Source organism: Ahaetulla prasina, chromosome 7 (genome assembly GCF_028640845.1).
Source record: "Ahaetulla prasina isolate Xishuangbanna chromosome 7, ASM2864084v1, whole genome shotgun sequence".
Taxonomy (NCBI): domain Eukaryota; kingdom Metazoa; phylum Chordata; class Lepidosauria; order Squamata; family Colubridae; genus Ahaetulla; species Ahaetulla prasina.
In genome coordinates this window covers 50,170,709-50,195,559 of record NC_080545.1, presented here as the reverse complement: position 1 = coordinate 50,195,559, position 24,851 = coordinate 50,170,709, and the positions used below count along the sequence as shown (strand labels likewise).

At 36.2% G+C, this 24,851-nt stretch overlaps 1 protein-coding gene across 1 annotated transcript in view; it reads right to left on the bottom strand.

Moving 5' to 3' along the window:
• Window positions 1-24,851, bottom strand: part of TBC1D15 (TBC1 domain family member 15) — a 50,307-nt gene that overhangs the window by 3,678 nt on the left and 21,778 nt on the right. The window contains exons 6-15 of the mRNA XM_058191870.1: window positions 22,876-22,969; window positions 18,688-18,885; window positions 18,458-18,580; window positions 17,571-17,674; window positions 16,839-16,933; window positions 14,764-14,880; window positions 13,750-13,850; window positions 7,959-8,058; window positions 7,019-7,116; window positions 2,215-2,331 (exon numbers count right to left, since the gene is read on the bottom strand). Of these exons, the coding sequence (XP_058047853.1) occupies window positions 2,215-2,331; window positions 7,019-7,116; window positions 7,959-8,058; window positions 13,750-13,850; window positions 14,764-14,880; window positions 16,839-16,933; window positions 17,571-17,674; window positions 18,458-18,580; window positions 18,688-18,885; window positions 22,876-22,969 (1,147 nt within the window). The remainder of the gene's footprint in view (window positions 1-2,214; window positions 2,332-7,018; window positions 7,117-7,958; window positions 8,059-13,749; window positions 13,851-14,763; window positions 14,881-16,838; window positions 16,934-17,570; window positions 17,675-18,457; window positions 18,581-18,687; window positions 18,886-22,875; window positions 22,970-24,851) is intronic.

The following is a 24,851-nucleotide window of genomic DNA, read 5'->3' as shown; positions in this document are numbered from 1 at the left end:
GAACCTTACTTTTTCACTGTTGAATTTCATTTTGTTAGATAGCGCCCAATGTTCAAGTCTGTCAAGATCTTTCTGTAACTTGAGCCTATCTTCTGGAGTGTTGGCTATTCCTGCCAGCTTGGTGTCATCTGCAAATTTGATGAGTTCCCCATCTATCCCTCGTCCAAGTCATTGATGAAGATGTTGAAGAGTACTGGGCCTAAAACAGAGCCTTGGGGTACTCCACTGCATACTTCCTCCATGTGGATGTAGTTCCGTTGAGGACTACACGTTGAGTGCGGTTGGTCAGCCAGTTACGAATCCATCTGGTGGTGGTGCTGTCTAACCCACATTTTCTACTTTATCTAGTAGTAGGTTATGGTCTACTTTATCAAATGCTTTACTGAAGTCCAAGTAAATTATATCAACAGCATTCCTCTGGTCTACTAATTTTGTCATTTTGTCAAAGAATGCGATAAGATTAGTCTGGCATGATCTGTTTTGACAAACCCATGTTGGCTTTTGGTTATTACTTTGTTTGCTTCTAGGTGTTCGGTGATTCGTTGCTTGATTATCTTTTCCAGAATCTTCCCCGGTATTGAGGTCAGACTGATAGGTCTGTAGTTTCCTGGATCTGTTTTTTTTCCTTTTTTGAAGATGGGAACTACATCAGCTCTTTTCCAGTCCTCTGGCAGCTCCCCTGTGCTCCAGGATCTTTGAAAGATATAGTTCAGTGGTTCTGAGATCACGTCTGCCAGTTCCTTCAGAACCTTGGGGTGTAATCCATCCGGTCCTGGTGATTTGAACTCGTCTAGGGTAGACAGGTGTTCACTTACCATTTTCTTCCCTATTTTAACTTGTGTTTCTAATCTGTTTTTTGTAGTGCTGTTTTTGATAGGTTGGATTGTTTTTTCCTTTTGTGTAAAGACAGATGCAAAATATGAGTTAAGTAGATCTGCTTTCTCCCTGTTGCTTGTCATCTTCTTGCCACTTTCTCCCAGCAATGGGCCAATTGTTTCCTTGACTTTTTTCTTGTTTTTAACATGTTGGAAGAAGCTTTTTTTATTATTTTTTACTTTTGTCGCTAGCCTTTGTTCATTGTGAGCCTTAGCTTTCCTCACTTCATCTTTACAGGCTCGGGCTATTTGCTGATATTCTGCCTTAGTTATTTGCCCCTCTTTCCACTTTTTATATTTGTCCTTTTTGTCTTTCAATTTGTCAGATAGTTCTTTATGCATCCATGCTGGTTTCTTTTGTGATCTACTATTTTTCTTCTTCATTGGTATTGTGTTAGACTGTGCTTTTATAATCTCACTTTTCAAAATTTCCCAAGCTTCTTGAGTTGTTTTCCCCCTGAGGATTCTCATCCATTGAATCCTTCTCAAGATCTCTCTAAGTTTATTGAAATTAGCTCTCTTAAAGTCCAAGACTCTAGTTTGACTTTGTTCTACTACTTGTATTTGCTTAATGTTGAATTCCAATATTGCGTGGTCACTTTTTTTTTTTTTTTTTTGTTTACATTTATACCCCGCCCTTCTCCGAAGACTCAGGGCGGCTTACAATGTATAGGGCAATAGTCTCATTCTATTTGTATATATTTACAAAGTCAACTTATTGCCCCCCCAACAATCTGGGTCCTCATTTTACCTACCTTATAAAGGATGGAAGGCTGAGTCAACCTTGGGCCGGGCTCGAACCTGCAGTAATTGCAGGCTTTGTGTTCTTAATAACAGGCCTTACCAGGCAGAGCTAAACCGGCCCTAAACTTGCCCCCAAGGTTCCTGTAGCTTCAACACCTTCTATCATTTCATCTCTGTTAGTGAGAATTAAGTCCAATATGGCTGACCCCCTTGTCGCCTTCTCTATTTTTTGGGAAACAAAGTTGTCTGCTAGGTTTGTTAGGAACCTGTTGGATTTTCCACTTGGTGCAGAGTTTGTTTCCCAGTTGATGTCAGGGTAGTTAAAATCCCCCATTACTACTGTGATGTGCTTCCTACATACCTTAAGTTAGCTGACTAGCAAAAAGTTCATCTACTTCCTCTGTTTGGTTGGGTGGCCTATAGTATAGACCTATGGCAATATCGTTTTTCACCCCTTTTATATTGACCCAAATACATTCAAGATGATTTTCATCATTGTTGTGCTCTATTTCTAGAATGAAATGCTATTCATTTTGCAAATCCAAAACAGAAAGGATAGAAAAATAGTCTCAATTTAATTCAATTTAACAGATACCTTAAGTATTTCATTGAAGCCATAATGTTTCTCCATTATTTGTTGTTTTTCAGATTCCAGAATAGCACAGCATATAAGAAGGTGGAAATTCTGACAAGGCAAATCTGTCCACATCACCTGGTAAAACATTAAAGTTGCTGATAAATAAAAGACAAGACTCTGGCCATTTTAATAAAAAAATATTAAGAAGGGCAAACATACAAATCTTTTAAATAAAATTAAATGCAACTCATTTTAAATAAAGCTCACTGCGTTAGTTCACCTCTTACATTTTCTTTAACAGCTGTGTGAGCCTGTATTTGATATTTGAGTTGAATCATCGTTCAGTTTACATGTCAGTTAAGACTGATTATATCTATAATATCCAGTCACCAAATTATTATTTTTTCTGGAGAGATAATCACATCAGGAGAAAAATAGTTGGCTAACTTTTAATTATTGATTTCATTAAATGCTATGACTATTTCAATGTTGCGTGGTCACTTTTTTTTTTTTTTTTTTTTTTTTCTTTGAGCACTAACAGAAACATCTGCCCCTACCTAGGATTGAGCTGTCAACTTTCCAAGTAGGGCTTGAGTGTCTTCACCACTAGAATTAAAATTTAGTTCTCTATAATTGTATCTGAAAAGAAACCCTAACTTTTCCTAAATAATCTATTTTAAAATTCCTTTTACAACCCTGCAATCCCTTAAAAGAGGGGTGGGTGGAGGAGCTGAGTGTTTACTAGCCGGATGCCCTTCTTGATGCCATATGGAATTTGCAGCAGATATTTTTTCTTTGAGCACTAACAGAAACATCTGCCCCTACCTAGGATTGAGCTGTCAACTTTCCAAGTAGGGCTTGAGTGTCTTCACCACTAGAATTAAAATTTAGTTCTCTATAATTGTATCTGAAAAGAAACCCTAACTTTTCCTAAATAATCTATTTTAAAATTCCTTTTACAACCCTGCAATCCCTTAAAAGAGGGGTGGGTGGAGGAGCTGAGTGTTTACTAGCCGGATGCCCTTCTTGATGCCATATGGAATTTGCAGCAGATATTTTTTCTTTGAGCACTAACAGAAACATCTGCCCCTACCTAGGATTGAGCTGTCAACTTTCCAAGTAGGGCTTGAGTGTCTTCACCACTAGAATTAAAATTTAGTTCTCTATAATTGTATCTGAAAAGAAACCCTAACTTTTCCTAAATAATCTATTTTAAAATTCCTTTTACAACCCTGCAATCCCTTAAAAGAGGGGTGGGTGGAGGAGCTGAGTGTTTACTAGCCGGATGCCCTTCTTGATGCCATATGGAATTTGCAGCAGATATTTTTTCTTTGAGCACTAACAGAAACATCTGCCCCTACCTAGGATTGAGCTGTCAACTTTCCAAGTAGGGCTTGAGTGTCTTCACCACTAGAATTAAAATTTAGTTCTCTATAATTGTATCTGAAAAGAAACCCTAACTTTTCCTAAATAATCTATTTTAAAATTCCTTTTACAACCCTGCAATCCCTTAAAAGAGGGGTGGGTGGAGGAGCTGAGTGTTTACTAGCCGGATGCCCTTCTTGATGCCATATGGAATTTGCAGCAGATATTTTTTCTTTGAGCACTAACAGAAACATCTGCCCCTACCTAGGATTGAGCTGTCAACTTTCCAAGTAGGGCTTGAGTGTCTTCACCACTAGAATTAAAATTTAGTTCTCTATAATTGTATCTGAAAAGAAACCCTAACTTTTCCTAAATAATCTATTTTAAAATTCCCTTTTTACAACCCTGCAATCCCTTAAAAGAGGGGTGGGTGGAGGGAGCTGAGTGTTTACTAGCCGGATGCCCTTCTTGATGCCATGTGGAATTTGCAGCAGATATTTTTTTTCTTTGAGCACTAACAGAAACATCTGCCCCTACCTAGGATTGAGCTGTCAACTTTCCAAGTAGGGCTTGAGTGTCTTCACCACTAGGCCACTACACTGCTTGTAATAAATGAATAAATATGTTGAATAAAAAAATCTAATAAAAAGTAACACAGTTGGTTTCCAACTAGTAAGGTAGACAGGTTCTTCTTATGCTGCTAATAAGGGAGTGCTAAAAAACAGGTTTGAGACCAGAGTGCCACACAATGGGGTGAGCTCCCATTCCTGCCCCAGCTCTTGCTCACCTAGCAGTTCAAAAGCATACAAAAATGTGAGTAGATTAATAACTACCACATCAGTGGGAAGTTAACAGAATTCCGTGTGTCTTTGACATATAGCCATGGTGGTCACATGACCACGAAAAATGTCTTCGGACAACGCTGGCTCCCTCAGTCAAGTACCAGAGATAAGCACTGCGCCCTAGAGTTGGACAAGACTGGACAGGGAAAACTACCTTTACCTTGCTCATTTTGATACACACTAAAAATTTCAGATGTGAACTATTCGATAAGCTGAACTTCAATCAACAATGCAGTGCTACCCAAAAAGATAACTTTTAATTATTGATTTCATTAAATGCTATGACTATTTCAATGTTGGTAGTTCTAATGAAACCCTTATCTATATAATTTATGAACAGAGTATTGTATTTTGTCTGTATAGTTCATTTTTTATTACAGCTTTTTCTGAAGGCCCTGACAAGAAAAAAGGCAGAGCAATCAATATGCCGTTAGCATCAGCCTTCTACAACTAACATTAGATATCTCTAATGAGACTTAAAAATTATTACAATGGAATACATGTTATAGAAAATCAGGGAACAAAAACAAAAATTGGCATAATAGGGTAAGTAACATACTGTAGACAGTCAGGAAACAAAACTACTTCAGCATGACTAAGAATGAATCTATATATTCTTCAAGAGAAGAATAAAAACGAACAAGAATTCTGATAATGTAAAAGCAAGTGTTGAGAAATTAGATGGTTTCATTAATATTTCTCATGTTTGCTCCTGACATTTGACAGCTCAGTAGTCTTTGTCTCTTTTTATTTTTATTTTTTTACAAATGGGACATTATCTCATCTCTTGCAAAAAGTACAGAAGATGGGGAGAAAATATTTATTTGTTTGTAGTGCAGGGTAGTAGGGTACATTATTTAATAAATTAATAAATTTTTAAAATTCCCTTTTTACAACCCTGCAATCCCTTAAAAGAGGGGTGGGTGGAGGGAGCTGAGTGTTTACTAGCCGGATGCCCTTCTTGATGCCATATGGAATTTGCAGCAGATATTTTTTTTCTTTGAGCACTAACAGAAACATCTGCCCCTACCTAGGATTGAGCTGTCAACTTTCCAAGTAGGGCTTGAGTGTCTTCACCACTAGGCCACTACACTGCTTGTAATAAATGAATAAATATGTTGAATAAAAAAATCTAATAAAAAGTAACACAGTTGGTTTCCAACTAGTAAGGTAGACAGGTTCTTCTTATGCTGCTAATAAGGGAGTGCTAAAAAACAGGTTTGAGACCAGAGTGCCACACAATGGGGTGAGCTCCCATTCCTGCCCCAGCTCTTGCTCACCTAGCAGTTCAAAAGCATACAAAAATGTGAGTAGATTAATAACTACCACATCAGTGGGAAGTTAACAGAATTCCGTGTGTCTTTGACATATAGCCATGGTGGTCACATGACCACGGAAAATGTCTTCGGACAACGCTGGCTCCCTCAGTCAAGTACCAGAGATAAGCACTGCGCCCTAGAGTTGGACAAGACTGGACAGAGAAAACTACCTTTACCTTGCTCATTTTGATACACACTAAAAATTTCAGATGTGAACTATTCGATAAGCTGAACTTCAATCAACAATGCAGTGCTACCCAAAAAAGATAACTTTAATTATTTATCAAACTTATCTATCCATCTTTCTCATAGAGGGGCTCTGGACAGTAATAATATTTTAGAGTATATTACAGTTTTAAAAAGGTGTATTTCTACATTAGATAGATCTCATCTAAAATTCTACATCTAATACTCAGCAGTATGATTCAAAAGAAGGCAATGAAATAACATGGGCATGACCTAGATTTGATGTGTGATAGTTTGAACACCAGATCCAAGGATAAATGGCTATAGCCATCTATATATATGTGACTCAGATTGTTCCAGGAAACTTGATTCTTTCCAGATTCTGTCCTTCAACTAGATATCAATGTTATGATTTCCATTTTATGCGATTAAAAAAACTAAAATTTTGATTCTGCAGGATTATATAATTTTGGCTTTGAAATGTGTATTGATCTCAATGTATGCATAAATCTTTTTTTTTCTTTACAAAATTTAACAGTATCTGTACCTTGAGTGTCCTCTATTTAATTTTTCTATACTGCGTATGTTTTAGTTTATTCATTTTTAATGATAAAATTATTTTTCATATAAAAAAGGTCTAAGTCACCATTTTGAGAAAAAATAAAGGCAAACCCTTCTACCAAATTGTTACTTTCTGGTATCAGGGATACAAAAAATTTAGCCTGACAGCATATTTTTATGTCTTCCATATCAAAGATTTTGGCTTTTTCAGTTTCTTTATTTTTGCTGTTTTAGTATATGTAAGAAAGGATAATGTTAAGGAGCAGAGATTGTAGAAACTTAACTTTTCCCTTTAAAATTCCAGATCCATACAAAAATGAATCCAGATCCATCTGCTTTTAGAAGTATCATGATGTATTGATGTATCATGCTGGTGTGGCTAAAGAACATTATGTACACTTCATTAGGTAATTTTTTTAAATTGTATTCTGTGCAAATACAAATATTCAGTATGTTTTTTCAATATGACAAATATTCAGTATGTTTTTAAAAATTTGAACATTCTTGTTGAGTATCAAAAGTTAAATGTTGTCATAAAGCACATCTTACCTCCCATAAGCGAAGAATATCTTGAAAACTAAATTCTCTTTTAAATCTTATTAGAAGCCATCGGAAACAAAAATAAAGATAGCCTGAATCTTGAGATTCTAAAGAAATGGGGGGGGAAATACATCCATAAGTCCTCTTAGAAGGTTATTTTAACTTCACAATAAAAGACAATTAGAAAGAAATTATTGGGTGAAATAATCAAGCTATGAATAAACATGGTATCATATTTTTCACTCCATAAGATGCACCAGACCATAAGACGCACTTAGGTTTAAAGGAAAAAAACAAGACAAAAAAATATCAGGCAGAGCCTGAGAGAACCACAGATAGGTGTCCTCTCATGTGCCAGCTCTGCCTATTGACTCCGGCACTGCGGAAAAGAGACAGAAAAGGTGAGTAATGACAAAGACAGAAGTGGCGGGGTTCAGCACTGTAATAGGACCTCGCCGCTACGGCCCGGCTACTAGTCACCAAACGACCGGCACCGTTTCCATACACTTTTGGGAGAAGGAAGTGCGTCTTATGGAGCAAAAAATACGGTAATTTATATAATACTGCCATAACTGTTTCATTGTTAGTTCAGGAAAAATGCAGTAATATCCAAAGTTATACCTAAAGTTATTTTAACTATAAATACAAATAGAATAAAACAAAGAGGCTGAAACAGTCATCTGAATTATATTTAATTCTAGGGCATAAAGACTGCTTTTTAGGGTTAGAGATGTGTGGACCAGGATGGCTTGCTCTACAAACCACTTTATTTGTTGATAAATATAAATTTAACACTCTACAAAACATGGTTAAAAAAACTTGGGTCAAGATTATGCATAAAGAAAGTTGCTATCTAAAACCAAAGACTCTTGAAAACTAATAAAATAATTGATGCAAGAAAATGGTGTAAAGAAATATCTAGAATTTTTTTTTAAAAAAGTATACATACCCAAATAGTTGCAGAATCCACTATCTAATAAGCGAAGTAAAGTGCTCAGTTGAATTAGCTGTGTTTTCATGCCTTGCATTTGCTCTTCAAAATTTTGATGCTTGATGACAGATGACAAACATATTTTATGTGAGTACTCAGAAACTTAAACATATTTAAGTTAAGATCTAATTCTGGACTTAATTGCTTGTTTATCTATTACATTTATACAGCCACATCTCATAATTAAGCAACTCTCGGTGGCTTACATAAAAACAATAATAAAATCCAAATGTTAAAAACTAATTCCTTAGGCACGGTCACTCACGCCCTCATCACTTCCCGCCTGGACTACTGTAACACTCTCTACATGGGGCTCCCCTTGAAGAGCACCCGGAGGCTCCAGCTGGTCCAGAATAGGGCTGCGCAGGTAATAGAGGGAGCAACTCGAGGCTCCCATATAACACCTCTCCTGCGCAAGCTGCACTGGCTTCCAGTGGTCTTCCAAGTGCAATTCAAGGTGTTGGTTATCACCTTTAAAGTGCTCCATGGCATGACCGGGTTATTTATGAGACCGCCTACTGCCACCAATAGCCTCCCATTGACCTGTGCGCTCCCATAGGGAGGGCCTCCTCAGGGTGCTGTCAGTCAAACAATGTCAGCTGGCGACCCCCAGGGGGAGGGCCTTCTCTGTGGGGGCACCTGCCCTCTGGAATGAGCTGCCTCCAGAGATACGACAACTCCCTGACCTCCGGACCTTCCATCACGAGCTGAAGGTCTGGCTTAAAGTAATTTTAATAGGGGTTATTATGGTTTTAATTATAGTTTTAAATTTTGTTTCGGCCTTAATTGAATCAGTTTTTTAAAAGTGTTTTAATTTTTGTGCAATTGTGTTTTTATCTGGCTGTAAACCGCCCTGAGTCCTTTGGGAGAAGGGCGGTATATAAATTTAATAAATAAATAAATAAATAAATTAAAAGGCATCAATAATGTTATTAGTAACAAGATAGTGGAGATAACTGATGTTAAAAACAATGCAACGATCTCATCAAATTGCTACTTCCTTGAGATTCCCAGGTCTGCTGACACAACCATGTTTTGAGAGAAAACATCGAAAGGATGTCAAGGATGAAGTTAATCTCTCAATTGATATCATAATGTAATTTAACAGAAACATAAATGAAAACTATGGTTAGTGTAGCTACCTCCATCTGTTTCTAAACAGATTGCACTATGTGTGCCAGGCAGAATGGGACAACTCGCCACAGTCAACTCACCACAGCCAACTCACCATGAGACAGCTCATTGTGGGACAATTCAACACTTCAATTTAATTAAAATAATTAAAAAATATTTTAATTTGTGACATTCACATTTCATTTTGTTCCTCCTTTGGCATCCTTTCTTTAATTATTCTATTCCACTATTTCTTTGGTATTAGCGTAACTCTTCTCCCGCAGCGAGTTGGCCATGGGAAAGTGTCCCACAGCAAATTGACCATAGCAAATTAGCCATAGCAATGTGGCAAGTTGATGTAGCAAGTTGGCTGTGGTGAGTTGTCATAGACTTGCCCAGATGTATTCACATATGGCTGTCCATGTATGTGAATTCACTGAAGTTATATACATGTACACAAAATGTATGACAGCTGTATTCTGAAAATAATTGGGATAATATTAACAGAGTACAGATGTTAGTATTATTACATGATAATAATTCAGAAATAATTATCTGCCTTATAATGAACACAGAATTCCACTGTGTATGCTGAACTGCTGGCTTTAAATGAAAATGTAGAGGACGTATGTGCATTCTCTGTCTGTCCGTCCCTCCCTCCCCCTCCCTCCCTCCCTCTCTCTCTCTCTCTCTCTCTCTCTCTCACACACACACACACACACACATATAGATAAATATATAGCTATACCTATACATAGATGAAATCTACCCAAAGTTCATTTACATTTATTAATGAACGAACCTTGTATGAGTTTCACTCTTTTCAGCAGAAAGAACAGCTATAAAGGAATTCTCAAAATAAATTTTACCCTCCTTCCTGTTATAGTTTAGTATTAATCAAGCTACAATTATACTAGTCATACTGCAGTATATTTTAGGTCAAAATCCTTGTGAACAAGCATTCAATGCATTACTATGTCTGATTTCAGATACTCTAAGCATTTTACTCTATTATTCAGCCACAGAGACTCAGAACAGCTTACAAATGTTTGGCAAAATCAATTGCTATCTACTAGCTTATAATTTAAATAATACCTGGGAAAATAGCTCAGGAGGGAAGAGAACAAAAAATTTGGCAATAGTTCTTAGACTTAAATACAAATGTAACAATGATCAACTACAATGGAAAGTACAACCAGATTCAAGTTACTAATTGAAGAGTCACAAATTATATGTGCCGACTCCTTTAAAAAAGCAATTTTTACACTTTGATTATATAGGTACAATTCAGAATATTTTATCTGTTTCTGACTTCATGTAGCCATTTTATGGGGGACTTCCGGTAGCAACGCAGGCTTCGTGGACATCCCTTTGGGATTGTCTGCCCTGGGTTTCATCAAACTGTCTCTGACAGCGCAAATCAGCTGTCACACAGTTTGAAAATTCTTCCCCCGGGAAAAGGGGAAGAGAAGAGTGATCAGGTTTGGGTAGAGCTTCCCGGGAGCCCCTGGAATCAAACCAGGGGACCGAAGGGTGAGAGCCCCCCTCCAGCCTGATGAAGCTCTGTACCCAGGGTGCTTCTGTTTATACAGAACGAGAAGCCGCATCCATCTCTGTGCCGAGGATTATTTTTAAAGAGAACTCAACGCAGACAGAACGAAGCAGGAGGAATTGCAAGTAATAAATCTTAACTTCGGTCTTTAAATAGCTTTCCTTTGAACTAACTTTCAACCTGAGTGGACCTAAAATGGCGCTCGCAATACACAAAGGAAAGTGAAAGTTAAAGAGCTGTTTGTTAAAGCCATCAGTGTTTTTAGCGATGCTTAAAGCCGCTGTTTCTATTTGATAAAAGACAGTTGGAATTAATTGGAAGAACTATAATTAGTTAATATTTCTGCCAGAGACTGTTGGAGATTTTTAAATATAACTACAAAAGGATAAAGGAAGAGATTTTAAGACTGTGGTTGCAGACAAATTTAAAAAGACTTTACTAATTTTAACTTTAAGAAATAACTGTTTATGATTTTTTTCTTTTTACCTTTTTTTCTATCACAGTGTTTAAGAAGAAAAGTTTATTGAATTGTTTTTTTTCTTTTTGGTAGATTATACAGTTTAAAAATGGCTCTTAAGCAAACAGAATTAACTACTACTAAAATCTTGGAAATTTCTTCAGTTCAGATACGGAAATTAAAAGAAGATATCAAGGAAGGTTTAAGGAATTTTTTACAGGAACTTTTGGAGGCTCATCTTTTAGAAATAGATCAAAAATTTAATGAAATGGAGAAAGAAATATCGGATTTTAAAGATATGGTGGAAGAGCAGAGGAGGGATATGAAAATGGTAAAGGATACAATTATGCCATTATTGATATCTAGTATTCAGATGGAGGAAAGACTAGGAGAACTTAATCAAATTAATTTAGACTTGCAAAGGAAAATAGAGGAAGTTCAAACGAATCAAATTAATTTGAATTTAAAGAATAAAATAGATGATATTCAGGTTAAGGTGGATAGGGCAGATGAAGAAAGGGTTATATTACAATATAGATTAATGGAATATGCTATAAGGGTGAGGGGATTAAAGGAATGCAGGCAGGAAAATTTAAAAGAGATTTTTACTCAGGCCTTTGTTCAGATAAATGGAGTGGAACCAGAAGATTTTGAAGTTAATATTGAAAAAATCTATTGTGTTAATTCTTGGTTGGCAAGGCAGAAGCAATTACCAAGAGATGTGGTTATTTATTTTACAACTAAGATGATTAGGTATGAAATTTTACAAGCATTTTATAAAAATAAATTTCAAATATTATAATTCAAGATATAATAATGATGAAGGAAATTCCTCTTAAAATATTAAGAAAGAGAAAAGAATTTGCCTTTTTAGTGGATGAGCTTAAGAAACATCAGATATATTTTAGATGGGAGGTTCCAGCTGGCTTAACAGTGAATTATAAAGGAAGAAAGTATTTTCTTAATACAGTTTTTAAAGCAAGAGATTTTTACACCAATGTATTAAAGATTGGAAATCCTTTATTGCTAGATGTTAAGTTGATTTGTGAGCAGATGGTGGAAAATGTGTAAGATTGAAGACAAGGGGAGAGAGAATGCTTAAGATGTGATTGTGATGGGTTGTTTTTTTTTAATATAGGGTTTAATTTTTATAATTGATTTATTTTGGATATGTTATAGGTGTTATTTAGTAGTGTTATTGTTATAATTGCTATATTTTGGATATAAATTATAGGTGTAATTCTAATAATGTTATTTGATTATGTTAATTTTTATAATTGATTTATTCTGGATATAAATTATAGATGTAATTTTAGGGATATTATTTGATATATGTGAGGTACAAAGAAATGGGAAAATGGAATATTGTTTAATTTTGGAGGATAGTAAAATTTATGAATTTGGATTAAATATTATATTTGAGAGATTGTTTATGGATGTAATGTTGCCATTTGGTCAAACAGAATTTAATTGTTATAATTGATATATTTTGGATATAAGTTATAGGTGTAATTTCAATAATGTTATTTGACATATGTAAGGTAAATTGAAGAGTTTAATTATTATAATTGATATATTTTGGATACAATATAGGTTTAATATTAATATTAGTAATGCTATTTGATGTATGTAAGTGATATCAAAGATATGAGAAGATAGAATACTGTTTATTTTTGGAGATTGGATAGTAAAATCTAAGAATTTAAGCTGGAAATATGAATTATATTTGAGAGACTGTTTAAGGAAGAAAGGTATATTATAGAAGAATTTCTGATGAATACTGGAAGATGGAACGTTGTTTTGGTGTTGATCGATGAAGACTGGATATTAAAAACTATGTATTTTATCGATTAACTGGAAATACCAATTTAATCGGAAGATTCTGAAGACTTTAGGAGTGGAATGGACTGATATATAATGGATTGGAAGAAGAATGTACTTTTTTGTTTCTGGAAGGGGAGTTAAGGTTTTAGAGAGAGGAGTGACTGTGGATTATGATTTATGTTGTATTTTAATTTATGATTGTTAATTTTATACCCTGTACTTTGTTCTTGGAAGTCTCAGGGGGGAAGGGCGGGAGGGAGGGGAAGGGGTGGAAGATGAAGGATTAATGTACAGGAATGATTGAAGATATGTAATTAACAAATAGAAATAATTTGAAATAAAATTGGGGCTGCTCAGCTGCCATTTCAGAAAGGAATGGGAAGGGAGAGAGGAGTAGAGAGAGTGAAGGAAGAAAGTAGGTAGGAAAGAGAGAGGTAGAAGAGTGTGAAAGGAGAGGAAGAAGACAGGGGAAAGAGAGAGGGTTAGAAAGGGTGGAAGAAGAGAAGAGTGGGGAAGGAGGAGAGGAAGTAGAAAAGTGAAAGAGAGAAGGGAGGCGGAAAGGTTGTGTTAAGGAAGGAAGTGGTAGCTGAGCAGGCCCGAATAAGTAACAAATGAAAGTTAATGATTAATGTTGAATAAGAGACTATACATTGAATAGGTTGTTGGAAAATGGAAATAAAACTTTTTTTATAAAAAAATAAATAAAGAAAAGAAAAGCAATTTTATGTCTGAATATACTACTAAGAGAATAATATTTTTCAGTCTTAACTTAATAGAATAATACAGAAGATGAAAATATTTACCATTTGATCCATGTACAATGCGAAGCACCAGAAAGCATCCACTTCATTCTCCATCACATATAAAATAGGTGAAAGTAAGTCACTCATTCCTTGAACATATCCTTAAAAGAAAAAAAAAATGAATTGTTGAACATTTCTTTTCTCTCAGGTGACAAATTCTGGAATTAAGAACAAATAGTTAGAAAAGATATCCATCTATAGCAGCGGTTCTCAACCTGTGGGTCGTGACCCCGTTGGGGGTCGAATGACGATTTGCCAGGGGTCGCCTAAGACCAACGGAAATATGGGAAGTATACTTGCGAGTCGAAGAATCGCGAATTCAGCTTCAGGCACGATGAATTAAAAAAGACAGAAATCTTTGCTCTGATGTCTCCCTCTCAAGCCAGCTGCAATCACTCCCAATCGCTAGTCTAATCTGGCTTCAGGCGTGATAAACCTAATAGGGGAGGAGTCTCCACTTTAATGCCTCCGTCCTCAAGGCAATCGCAAGCAGTTCAGATCGCTGGCCAATACGGCTTCAAGCGCGATAAATTCAAAAAATCAGTTTGCCGCTTTCCCCCCCTTCAGCTGCTGCTGAGGCGTGTTGAGATCACTGCCTAAAAAAATAATAATTTTACGGCTGGGGTCACCACATCGTGGGGAATTGTATTAAAGGGGTCGCAGCACTATAAAGGTTGAGAACCACTGATCTATAGATACATACATACAACACACAGATAAACAGACACAAATCAAGATATAGAAATAAATACAATTTTAAAATTTACAATACTTTTTAATAAGTATTTTATAAAGTATTAAGTGAGAATGCCTAATAGTACTAGACCTCCATGACAGGTTACAGTATAAATATACTATAGATATATTCTGCATTTTAAGATGTTACCTAATATAATTTACTTTTTCTTATTCTTCTCTTAATTAAAATTTTAAAATTGAATATATCAGACTGTCTTTGAATAATTTCAAGAAATAATACTTCAAAGGGTCAATAAAAAATAAAGCTTTACTTACCCAGATCAAAGTCATACATACAATAGGTCATCAAAATGTCATGAAGCAGTATCAATCCAGGATTATCTTGACCCTCATAAAATTTATTTGTTCTATCAGTTCTGTTTACATCCTTTTCTAGAAAAAAAAGCATAGATTTAATGAATTTTCAAAACAGCTTGAAGACTATATCTTTCAATTTCCATTTTTAACACTGCTGAATTTAAAATAGCTAGCAAAATAAAGGCATTAAAACAGCTGTTAAAAATATAGTAATTTGAAAGAAAAAATATTTCTGTCTCAAAATTATTTCTAATATAAATAGTTCTTGAGTTAAAATTGAGCCTGGGAATTATGGTTGTAAGTTGTGACAGTCATAAGGTGAGTGACCATGATGTGAACTGACCCTTTTTCACAATGTTAAGCAAACATCACAGTCATTAAGCGAACCTACCATTCACCATGGGACAGTTTTTACTGGAAACTGGAAGTAAACACCCCATTTTCATCAAATATGTTGTAAATCACGGACACATGATTACAGGGCACTGCAAGCCGCCATAAATGCAGGACGGTTGCTGGCTGCCCAAAATGCAGTCATGTGACCATGGGGAAGGCGATGCTGAAACTTCAAAATTGGGTCTTGATGGTTGGGGGAACCATCATAATTTTAAGCAATTATGTGACCAGTGACCAGTTTTAAACAATTGCTAAGTGACCAGTGAAGATTACCAGTAAACAAATTTTCAAACCCTTTCTAAACGTTACATTTTATAGAAAGTTGCGATTAAAACAAAATAAAACAAATCAATGAAACAAATATATACTTTAAATATGTTAAATGTGGCTCAAACTCTAGGTATATGGTATTGTTTTATATTTAATGGTAATAAAATGATATGCAGTCAAGTTTAAATTTTGTTGGGGTTCCAATTGGATGTTCTGTGTTGTTGTTTTCTTCCTTTCAATCATGTCCAATTCTCAGACACTGTCTGAACAAGTCCCTGCAGTTTTCTTTCAAAGTTTTTCAGAAGTAGTTTGCCATTGCCTTACACAATGTAAGCCGCCCTGAGTCTTCGGAGAAGGGCGGGATATAAATTCAAATTTTAAAAAAAAATGCTTCCTTCTTAGGGGTGAGAAAAATTTACTGGCCAAGGTCTCCTAGCTGGCTTTGTGCCTAAAGCAGGATTATAACTCATGGTGGTTTCTAGCTTATGACTTAAGCACTACACCAAAGTGACTCTTGTTCTGACATCAGATGACATCAGTGGGAAACTTTATCATATTATGTAGCTTAATTATTGTTATGCTGAGTGTTTAGATGCTTTTCTGCCACTGAATATGCCATATAATTCACACCATTACAATCTGATTTTCAATTAAACCTACTGGAAAACAATGTGTTGTCTCTATGCCAATGCTTGTACAACATTGGTTCCACTTGAAATAAGATTTCAGAGGGTTGGCATAATCTAGGTCCCATCACTCAAGCAGTGTCATCTTGCAGGACCCAGGAGACATCCTTCTCTGTCTTTTAGAACAAAATTTCCCCTGAGATCCAGATGACTCTGACCGCACTTGCCTTTTCTGAAAGGCTTTAAAGACCTGGCTTTTCCCCTAGACACTGGGTCAGTAGGTTTTGTGAATTTCAATTGCTTGTATAAATTTGTCCTCAGTGCAATATATTTATAATTTTTGGTTTACTATTGTTAGCCACCATGATTACACGGCAAACGGGCAACTGTATAGATTAATTAAATAAAGAAGCAAGCAAAAGAGCCTCTTATAGAGCTTTTAAAAGGATATTGATTTATATTCCAGACTAAAAAAAAACCCAGTTTAATTTAACATACTGAAATAACTATGATAGAAATGCATGAATGGACTCAGGCCATTATATTGTTACTTTATATTGTGCATCTCCTTAGGAAGTTACCTGTATACATGTGAAGATAAAAAGGAAGGGAAAAGAATTGAACAACTCAGATGATCTGAAATAATCTTTTAAAAATATACAGTATATTTTCATCTAATAGGAAAAAAACATTTATCTTTAATATTTGTATCTTATGGAATTTTATACTTCTAAAAATTACCAATAAGACTTCTGTAATCCCTCAGTCTACAGTTTCTTTTTTCTTGTTCTTCGCTGACAGATTTCCACTGAAGCTTCATCCTGAAATACTCATCTCTGAAGAATTACAAAAATCAGAAATCATGATAAAGATATTGTATAATTTAAAATATGAAGCATTTAAAAGAAAGATAGTTCAACATTTTTCATTTGCAAGTAACTAGTTGGTAGTTACTACTTTGCGTGGGAATAACATTTATACTTTTATGACTTTTGCTTAGTCTTTAAATTATATAATTCTTTAAGAACACAAAATATAACTTCACAATCTAGGTGATAGTATTTAATATGTCCTCCAAACACACAACAGATATCCTGATTCTAAAGCCTGGTTGCACCTATTTAGTGAAGGAATGGACAATCACTCTTTTTGGGGGCTAAGGAATATCATAAAAAATACAACAGAACTTTGGCAGCAAACCAGCAAACTATAAACACATGCATTATTGTCAAGATAATTGACAAAATAAAATCAGTGTGCAAATCTTAGATTTAACATACCCAAATAGAAGCAACTCCACATGCCCCCCAAATCTTAGTACAACCACTCATAATGTCATTAGCCAACAAACCATCTTAGGGAAGCCATCTTCCCTAATCCCGCAGAAAGGCATAATATCCAGCCACCACAATTTTGCTGCTTTCTGTTTAAACATGCCGCTACCATGTCACTGTTTTAATATATCATGCTTACGTTTTCCTTTTCTGCATACTTGTCCTCTCATCCCTTGTACTATTCCATGAATAATAACCCAACAGGAATTTCCACACTTCCTTCCTCAAAGCATGACAAAGCCCCTTGGACAAAAAAAAAAGGGATAAAGGTAAAACTAGACCCTTTATAAGTAAAACACGAAGACCAGGAACAAAGAAACCAAGTCATTCTACAAGGGTAGCACTACCATACTTAATTGCTATTTACAGTTTCTCTGGGTTCTTTGCTCAAAGTTCTTTGTTTCATTTCTTGTAAGGTAGTCAAGGTCTCATAAGTAGGCTAATGTTCTATCTTTTTTTAATAATATTACTTATTTTGGTTTCCCAGACTTAATTTTACAACACTGTTTACTAATAAAAAATTAATAGTCTCTCCTGCCAACACTTGGTTTCTACATTATCTCTCTCTGTCACCTCTCTAGTTTTCCCTTAGCTTGTATCATCAGTTTTTAGACTGAGAATCCTTTAGAAGTAATATTACTTCCTACAGTTGGTACAGTTATTAAACCATTGCATTTTAGTGATTTAAAATTTATTTTAAAATCATTATGAAGTACAGTAACAAAGGAAGTTTTGTCTTTGCTTTGAAAGATTTAGGCAGCTGTTCAAGTGGTATGGAGATAGACCAGTAGGTGTGGTCAATTAGACAACTATATGTAGAATTGTAATTTACTGTTAAAATGATATATTATTATTTTTAAATTTCCTTTGTTATATTTTTTTCCATTTTCTTTAAAAGCACTTTATGTGTTTTACTTTTTTTTGACAATGTATGCATTTTCATCTTTGCAGTTTTTTCTATTTCTTTTTTGTCATTATTTTAAAAACAACAAAAATTAATAAAAAAGAGATAACTTAAGATATTACCCCTCTGAATATCATTTGTTTCATAACGTCTACATTCAATATTCTTCCTTCAGAATCCATATGCTTAGTCCACTCTGATACTGGTTGCTTTCTATGAGCTTCAGGTCGTTTTCCTAAATCAATCTAAGACATGCATTAAAAATCTGTTACATTATTGCCAAGACCTTAATTTTAAAACCATCAGATGAATGTCCTGTTACCATATAAATTTCCAAGAACTTAAAACTCACACGTGTAATGACTTCAAAACCTGGTTCTTCCTGTTGATTTATTTTTAGTCCCGGAATAGCATCACTAATGAAATCTGCCATTTCTGATGGAGGCCGCTGCTGATTTACTGAGTCATTTCCTCGTAAGCTATCAAAAATATAGTTTGTCACTTTGGAAAATCCTCCCATTGTTGTTGTGTAAGGATCCTTTTTCAATTTCTAAGAAAAACAAAGGTAAAGTTTATTTGGATCTATGCATGAACATATGAAGAACTGGGGAGGTACTATGATGAAGACAAGACTCATCACAATATTACATTAAAATAAGGTGTGTGGGTGTGTGTCTTTAATGAAACAGAATTAAGACGGATAACTGGAATACTTCATCTAGAATTTGCAACTGGTGCAGAATTTTGCAGACAGGATGCTGTGTATTATGGACTATACATGTTACATTTACAATAATGCTGGCCGCATAATCAGCTATATAGCCAGTTTCAATATCTTACTGCTGACACAAAAAACTTAAAACAATCTGGGTTTAAGTTACCTACTAGATCAACTTCTCCATTACAGATCTACACAATCCATAAAACACAGGAAGTATTCCTTTTTATTTAAGGTTCCACCATACATAGGAAAGCCGGCTATCTCCGCAGTGTTAGCCTCTCTTTGGAGTACTCCCCCTTCTCTTTCTCATCCCAATTCCCAGATAAGGAAAGGACAGCTATTAGATTTCCTTCCCTAGATGAGTGCTGAGTGAGTATATCACTCTGTCACTAAACGGAATTAGAAGCAGACGACCTGCCATATTATACAGGGGTTTGGGGGAGGTTTACCCTTGATTTCTTTAATGGTGCTTGTCAAAATCCAGGTGTCAAGATGATGGTAGAGAGATATTACTTAGTCTACCTAGGTATTACTTAGTCTACCTAGAAGACCTTCTATACTAGGCATCAGATAGCTATTTAATTAGTGTATAAAGGCACTTAACATAACATAACATAACACAACGCAACGCAACGCAACACAACATAACATAATAACAGAGTTGGAAGGGACCTTGGAGGTCTTCTAATCCAACCCCCTGCCCAGGCAGAAAACCCTACACCATTTCAGACAAATGGCTATCCGACATTTTCTTAAAAATTTCTAGTGTTGGACCATTCACAACTTCCGCAGGCAAGTTGTTCCACTTATTGTTCTAACTGTCAGGAAATTTCTCCTTAGTTCTAAGCTGCTTCTCTCCTTGATTAGTTTCCACCCATTGCTTCTTGTCCTGCCTTCAAGTGCTTTGGAGAATAGCTTGACTCCCTCTTCTTTGTGGCAGCCCCTGAGATATTGGAACACTGCTATCATGTCTCCCCTAGTCCTTCTTTTCATTAAACTAGACATACCCAGTTCCTGCAACCGTTCTTCATACGTTTTAGTCTCCAGTCCCCTAATCATCTTTGTTGCTCTTCTCTGCACTCTTTCTAGAGTTTCAATATCTTTTTTACATCGTGGCAACCAAAACTGAATGCAGTATTCCAAGTGTGGCCTTACCAAGGCATTATAAAGTGGTATTAACACTTCACGTGATCTTGATTCTATCCCTCTGTTTATGCAGCTCAGAACTGTGTTGGCTTTTTTGGCAGCTGCTGCACACTGCTGGCTAATATCTAAATGGTTGTCCACTAGGACTCCAAGATCCCTCTCACAGTTATTACTATTGAGCAAGGTACCACATACAGTATACGGTACCTGTGGATTTTGTGGTTTTTTTGCCTAAATGTAGAACCTTACTTTTTTCACTGTTGAATTTCATTTTGTTAGATAGCGCCCAATGTTCAAGTCTGTCAAGATCCTTCTGTATCTTGAGCCTATCTTCTGGAGTGTTGGCTGTTTCTGCCAGCTTGGTGTCATCTGCAAATTTGATGAGTTCCCCATCTATCTCCTTGTCCAAGTCATTGATGAAGATATTGAAGAGTACTGGGCCCAAAACCGAGCCTTGGGGTACTCCACTGCATATTTCCTTCCAGGTGCATGTAGTTCCATTGAGGACCACACGCTGAGTGCAGTTGGTCAACCAGTTATGAATCCATCTGGTGGTGATGCTGTCTAACCCACATTTTTCTACCTTATCTAGTAGTAGGTTATGGTCTACTTTATCAAATGCTTTACTGAAGTCCAAGTAAATTATATCGACAGCATTCTTCTGGTCCACTAATTTTGTCATTTTGTCAAAGAATGCAATGAGATTAGTCTGGCATGATCTGTTTTTGACAAACCCATGTTGGCTTTTGGTTATTACTTTGTTTGCTTCTAGGTGTTCAATGATTTGTTGCTTGATTATCTTTTCCAGAATCTTCCCTGGTATTGAGGTCAGGCTGATAGGTCTGTAGTTTCCTGGATCTGTTTTTTTTTTCTTCCTTTTTTGAAGATGGGAACTAGATCAGCTCTTTTCTAGTCCTCTGGCAGTTCCCCTGTGCTCCAGGATCTTTGAAAGATATAGTTCGGTGGTTCTGAGATCTCATTTGCCAGTTCCTTCAGAACCTTGGGGTGTAATCCATCTGGTTCTGGTGATCCATCTGGTTCTGGTGATTAGGGCCGTGGGTGGCTCAGGCTGTAAGAAGCCTGTTACTAAACACAGCTGCTTGCAATTACTGCAGGCTCGAGTCCCACCAGGCCCAAGGTTCACTCAGCCTTCCATCCTTTATAAGGTAGGTAAAATGAGGACCCAGATTGTTGGGGGGGCAATAAGTTGACTTTGTATATAAATATACAAATAGGATGAGACTATTGCCTTACACAATGTAAGCCGCCCTGAATCTTCGGAGAAAGGCGGGATATAAATGTAAAAAAAAAAAAAAATTGAACCATCTAGGGTAGATAGGTGTTCACTTACCATTTTCTTCCCCTATTTTAACTTGTGTCCTAATCTGTTTTTTGTGGTGCTGTTTTTGATAGGTTGGATTGTTTCTTCCTTTTGTGTAAAGACAGATGCAAAAAATGAATCAAGTAGATCTGCTTTCTCCCTGTTGCTTGTCACCTCCTTGCTTACTTTCTCCCAGCAATGGGCCAATTGTTTCCTTGACTTTTTTCTTGTTTTTAACATGTTGGAAGAAGCTTTTTTTGTTATTTTTTACTTTTGTCGCTAGCCTTTGTTCGTTGTGAGCCTTAGCTTTCCTCACTTCATCTTTACAGCCTCGGGCTATTTGTTGATATTCTGCCTTAGTTATTTGTTACTTTTTGCGTAAGTTGTGATGGCAACAAAAACAGGGGAATACTATTCAATTTGAGATGGTTCAATTATTCCCAGTTTCAACATTTTCTCCACCTCCTCTTCCCATCTCTTTTGTTGCTGATGCAGCATACTTTTTATAACATTTACCCATGGCTCTGCTCGGTTGGTTTAGCTTTCACCTTCAGTCTCAGAAACTTCCAGTGAAGGATCTGAAACCATTTGGTTTTCAGCAGATGTCTTTGCCTTGTACTACTCTGCTTGTCAGGAATGGGTATATGCTCTACAGATACGTTTCCATCTTCAGGAGAACAGCAATAAAAGGTTAGTGATGGCTAACTTTTTGTCATTGCGTACCAGGAGGGGGGTGTTGGGGGAGTTGCACGCACGTGTGCCCACACCCATAATTCTATGTACCTCATCCCCAAGCATGCGCTTGTGATCCCCCGCTGCCCCCCACTTCAGGCATGCAATGGCCTGGTAGGCCTGTTTTTCTCTCTCACCTGGCTCCAGAGCCTCTCTATGAGTCTGGGAAGGGCGAAAATGGCCTTTCCCACCCACACATCCCTGGAGACCCTCCGGAGGCCAGAAACGGCCCATTTCCCAACTTCCGGTTGGACAGGAAGGGACTTTTTTGCTGTCCCCAGCCTTCAGGGACTCCTATAGGTCGTGCCATAGGTCTAAGCTCTTTTCTCCTCACTCTGGCTACTGCTTGGCTTTCTTGCTTTATACCCCGGGCTTATTGATGTATGTTAGTCACTCATCCTTTCCAGATTTCAGGGGTTCTTTTGTCTATGACTATGCGCATATTAGGCTTTTTATAAAACTTAATAAAGTTGCAAGCTTTCTCTTACTGCAAGATTTTGGCTTCTCCCACTCCACCCCACCCCTGGTTTTTTAAAAAAAAACAAAAAAAACGACAACAGCTATTTTAATATCTTAAATCTTACATTTAATTTTCACCATAAATAATACATTATACTAACCTGTATTAAGCCACATGTTGGTTCATCAAGGAGATTTTCAAAGGACTGTGAAATACTCTGATAGTTCACAAGAACTCTTTTATCCTGTTCAGATCTGAGAAGGGAGAAAAAGCATATTTTTCTACATTTCCTTCTATAATTGTTTCATACTTTGGGATAAGCTAAGGATAACTACAAGGGACGCGGTGGCTCAGGGGCTAGGACGTTGAGCTTGTCGATCGAAAGGTCGGCAGCACAGCGGTTCAAATCCCTAGTGCTGCCATGTAACAGGGTGAGCTCCTGTTGTCCCAGCTTCTGCCAACCTAGCGGTTTCGAAAGCACGTAAAAATGCAAGTAGAAAAAATACGGACCACCTTTGGTGGGAAGGTAACAGCGTTCTGTGCGCCTTTGGCGTTGAGTCATGCCGGCCACATGACCAGGAAGACGTCTTCGGACAGCGCTGGCTCTTCGGTTTTGAAATGGAGATGAGCACCGCCCCCTAGAGTCGGCAATGACTAGCACGTATGTGTGAGGGGAACCTTTACCTTTACCTTTAAGGATAACTATAAAACATGCATTTGAAAAAACAGCAGCTACAGATTATGAACTGTTCATATAATACTTTAGGTAGATATGTATGCATTTTCTACGCATACATTACATTACTGGTAATGAAGTTGAAAATACTTGATTGTTACTTTTAGACTTAAATTCACTACTGCCAGTTTCTGAAACAAAATACTAATATTTTTAATATACCGGGGGGGGGAACTATCACCTATTCTGTTATTAAAGCTTAAGACTTTAATAAATCTTATCATTCTTCAATACTAACGTGAGTGGATGTATCTGTGACAGAGGATATGAAATTCAACAGAAGATTGTATCTTGGCCTTCTGAAAATGGGATGTTAATAAACAAAAACTGTGGTTTGCTAATATGGCACAGGAAACAAAAGTTGTACTGAGTCATGTTTAGCTAAACTATCAAAATGAAAACCCCTTAAAATGGCTGCATTTTAATTAAACGTGCCTTTGCTAAGGTTTACGATAAATGAGAATTACTTAGCTTGCTCAGAGCAGTTATTTACATTAATGCTACTATGGACATAAGGACTGCTCCAGCATCATTAACTTAGTCCCCCCCATCCTCCCCCAATATTAATTTTTTTCCTCATTGATTTAAAATTTTAATTTGAAACCAATGATTAATAAAGTTGTTGAATTGGTCAATCAGATAATGCATCATATTCAAAGCTCTATAGGGATAAAGTAAAGAAAAAATAATATTATTTAGCTTTACTGGTTTTTCTTTTAAAATGAATAACTCTCATCTTGAGTGCAGGAGAGAACACAAATACTCAATTATGGATGGTCAGTGGCTTATTTTAAGTTTCTGCAGAGTCAGATATGGATTCAAAGCTCACTCCATCCAATCCCATTACTCCTATTGCTAATGTCATGCTTTAGAAATCTTCACACTGAAGATTTCTCAGTGTCAAAAGAAACTAGCCACCTACTGTCTAATATTCATCTATAACAAAATCAATTTATTTTCAAATTCAATTTTTCCATGAGTTCAATAGATTAGACACATGCAAACATTTCATCTTTGCAAACAGACTATTCCAAAGAACTCTGGAATGTCTTGTCATTTACTTGAATAATACCAAATCAACTAAAGGCTAGAGGTTTTCTACAATTAAATCCTTTAGTATATGAAGTTGTTCATATTACTGTATACATACAAATTAAAAATTTAAGAAGTTTGTCCTGGAGCAAGGAAATAACTAAGGTGGAAAATCTCTTGGGAGACACACAGAAGACTGCTTAAAAGTCTATTTTAATTTATTACTACTTTTGCAAATTGCATTTTAGATAATTTGGTAATTTGGGCATATCCTGGGGCTAATGAAGCAATTTGTAATTGCTTGCTTGTGAGGTAAGAATCAAGTTTGGGACTGATATTATTGAAACAACAGTGTATCTATTTTTTGT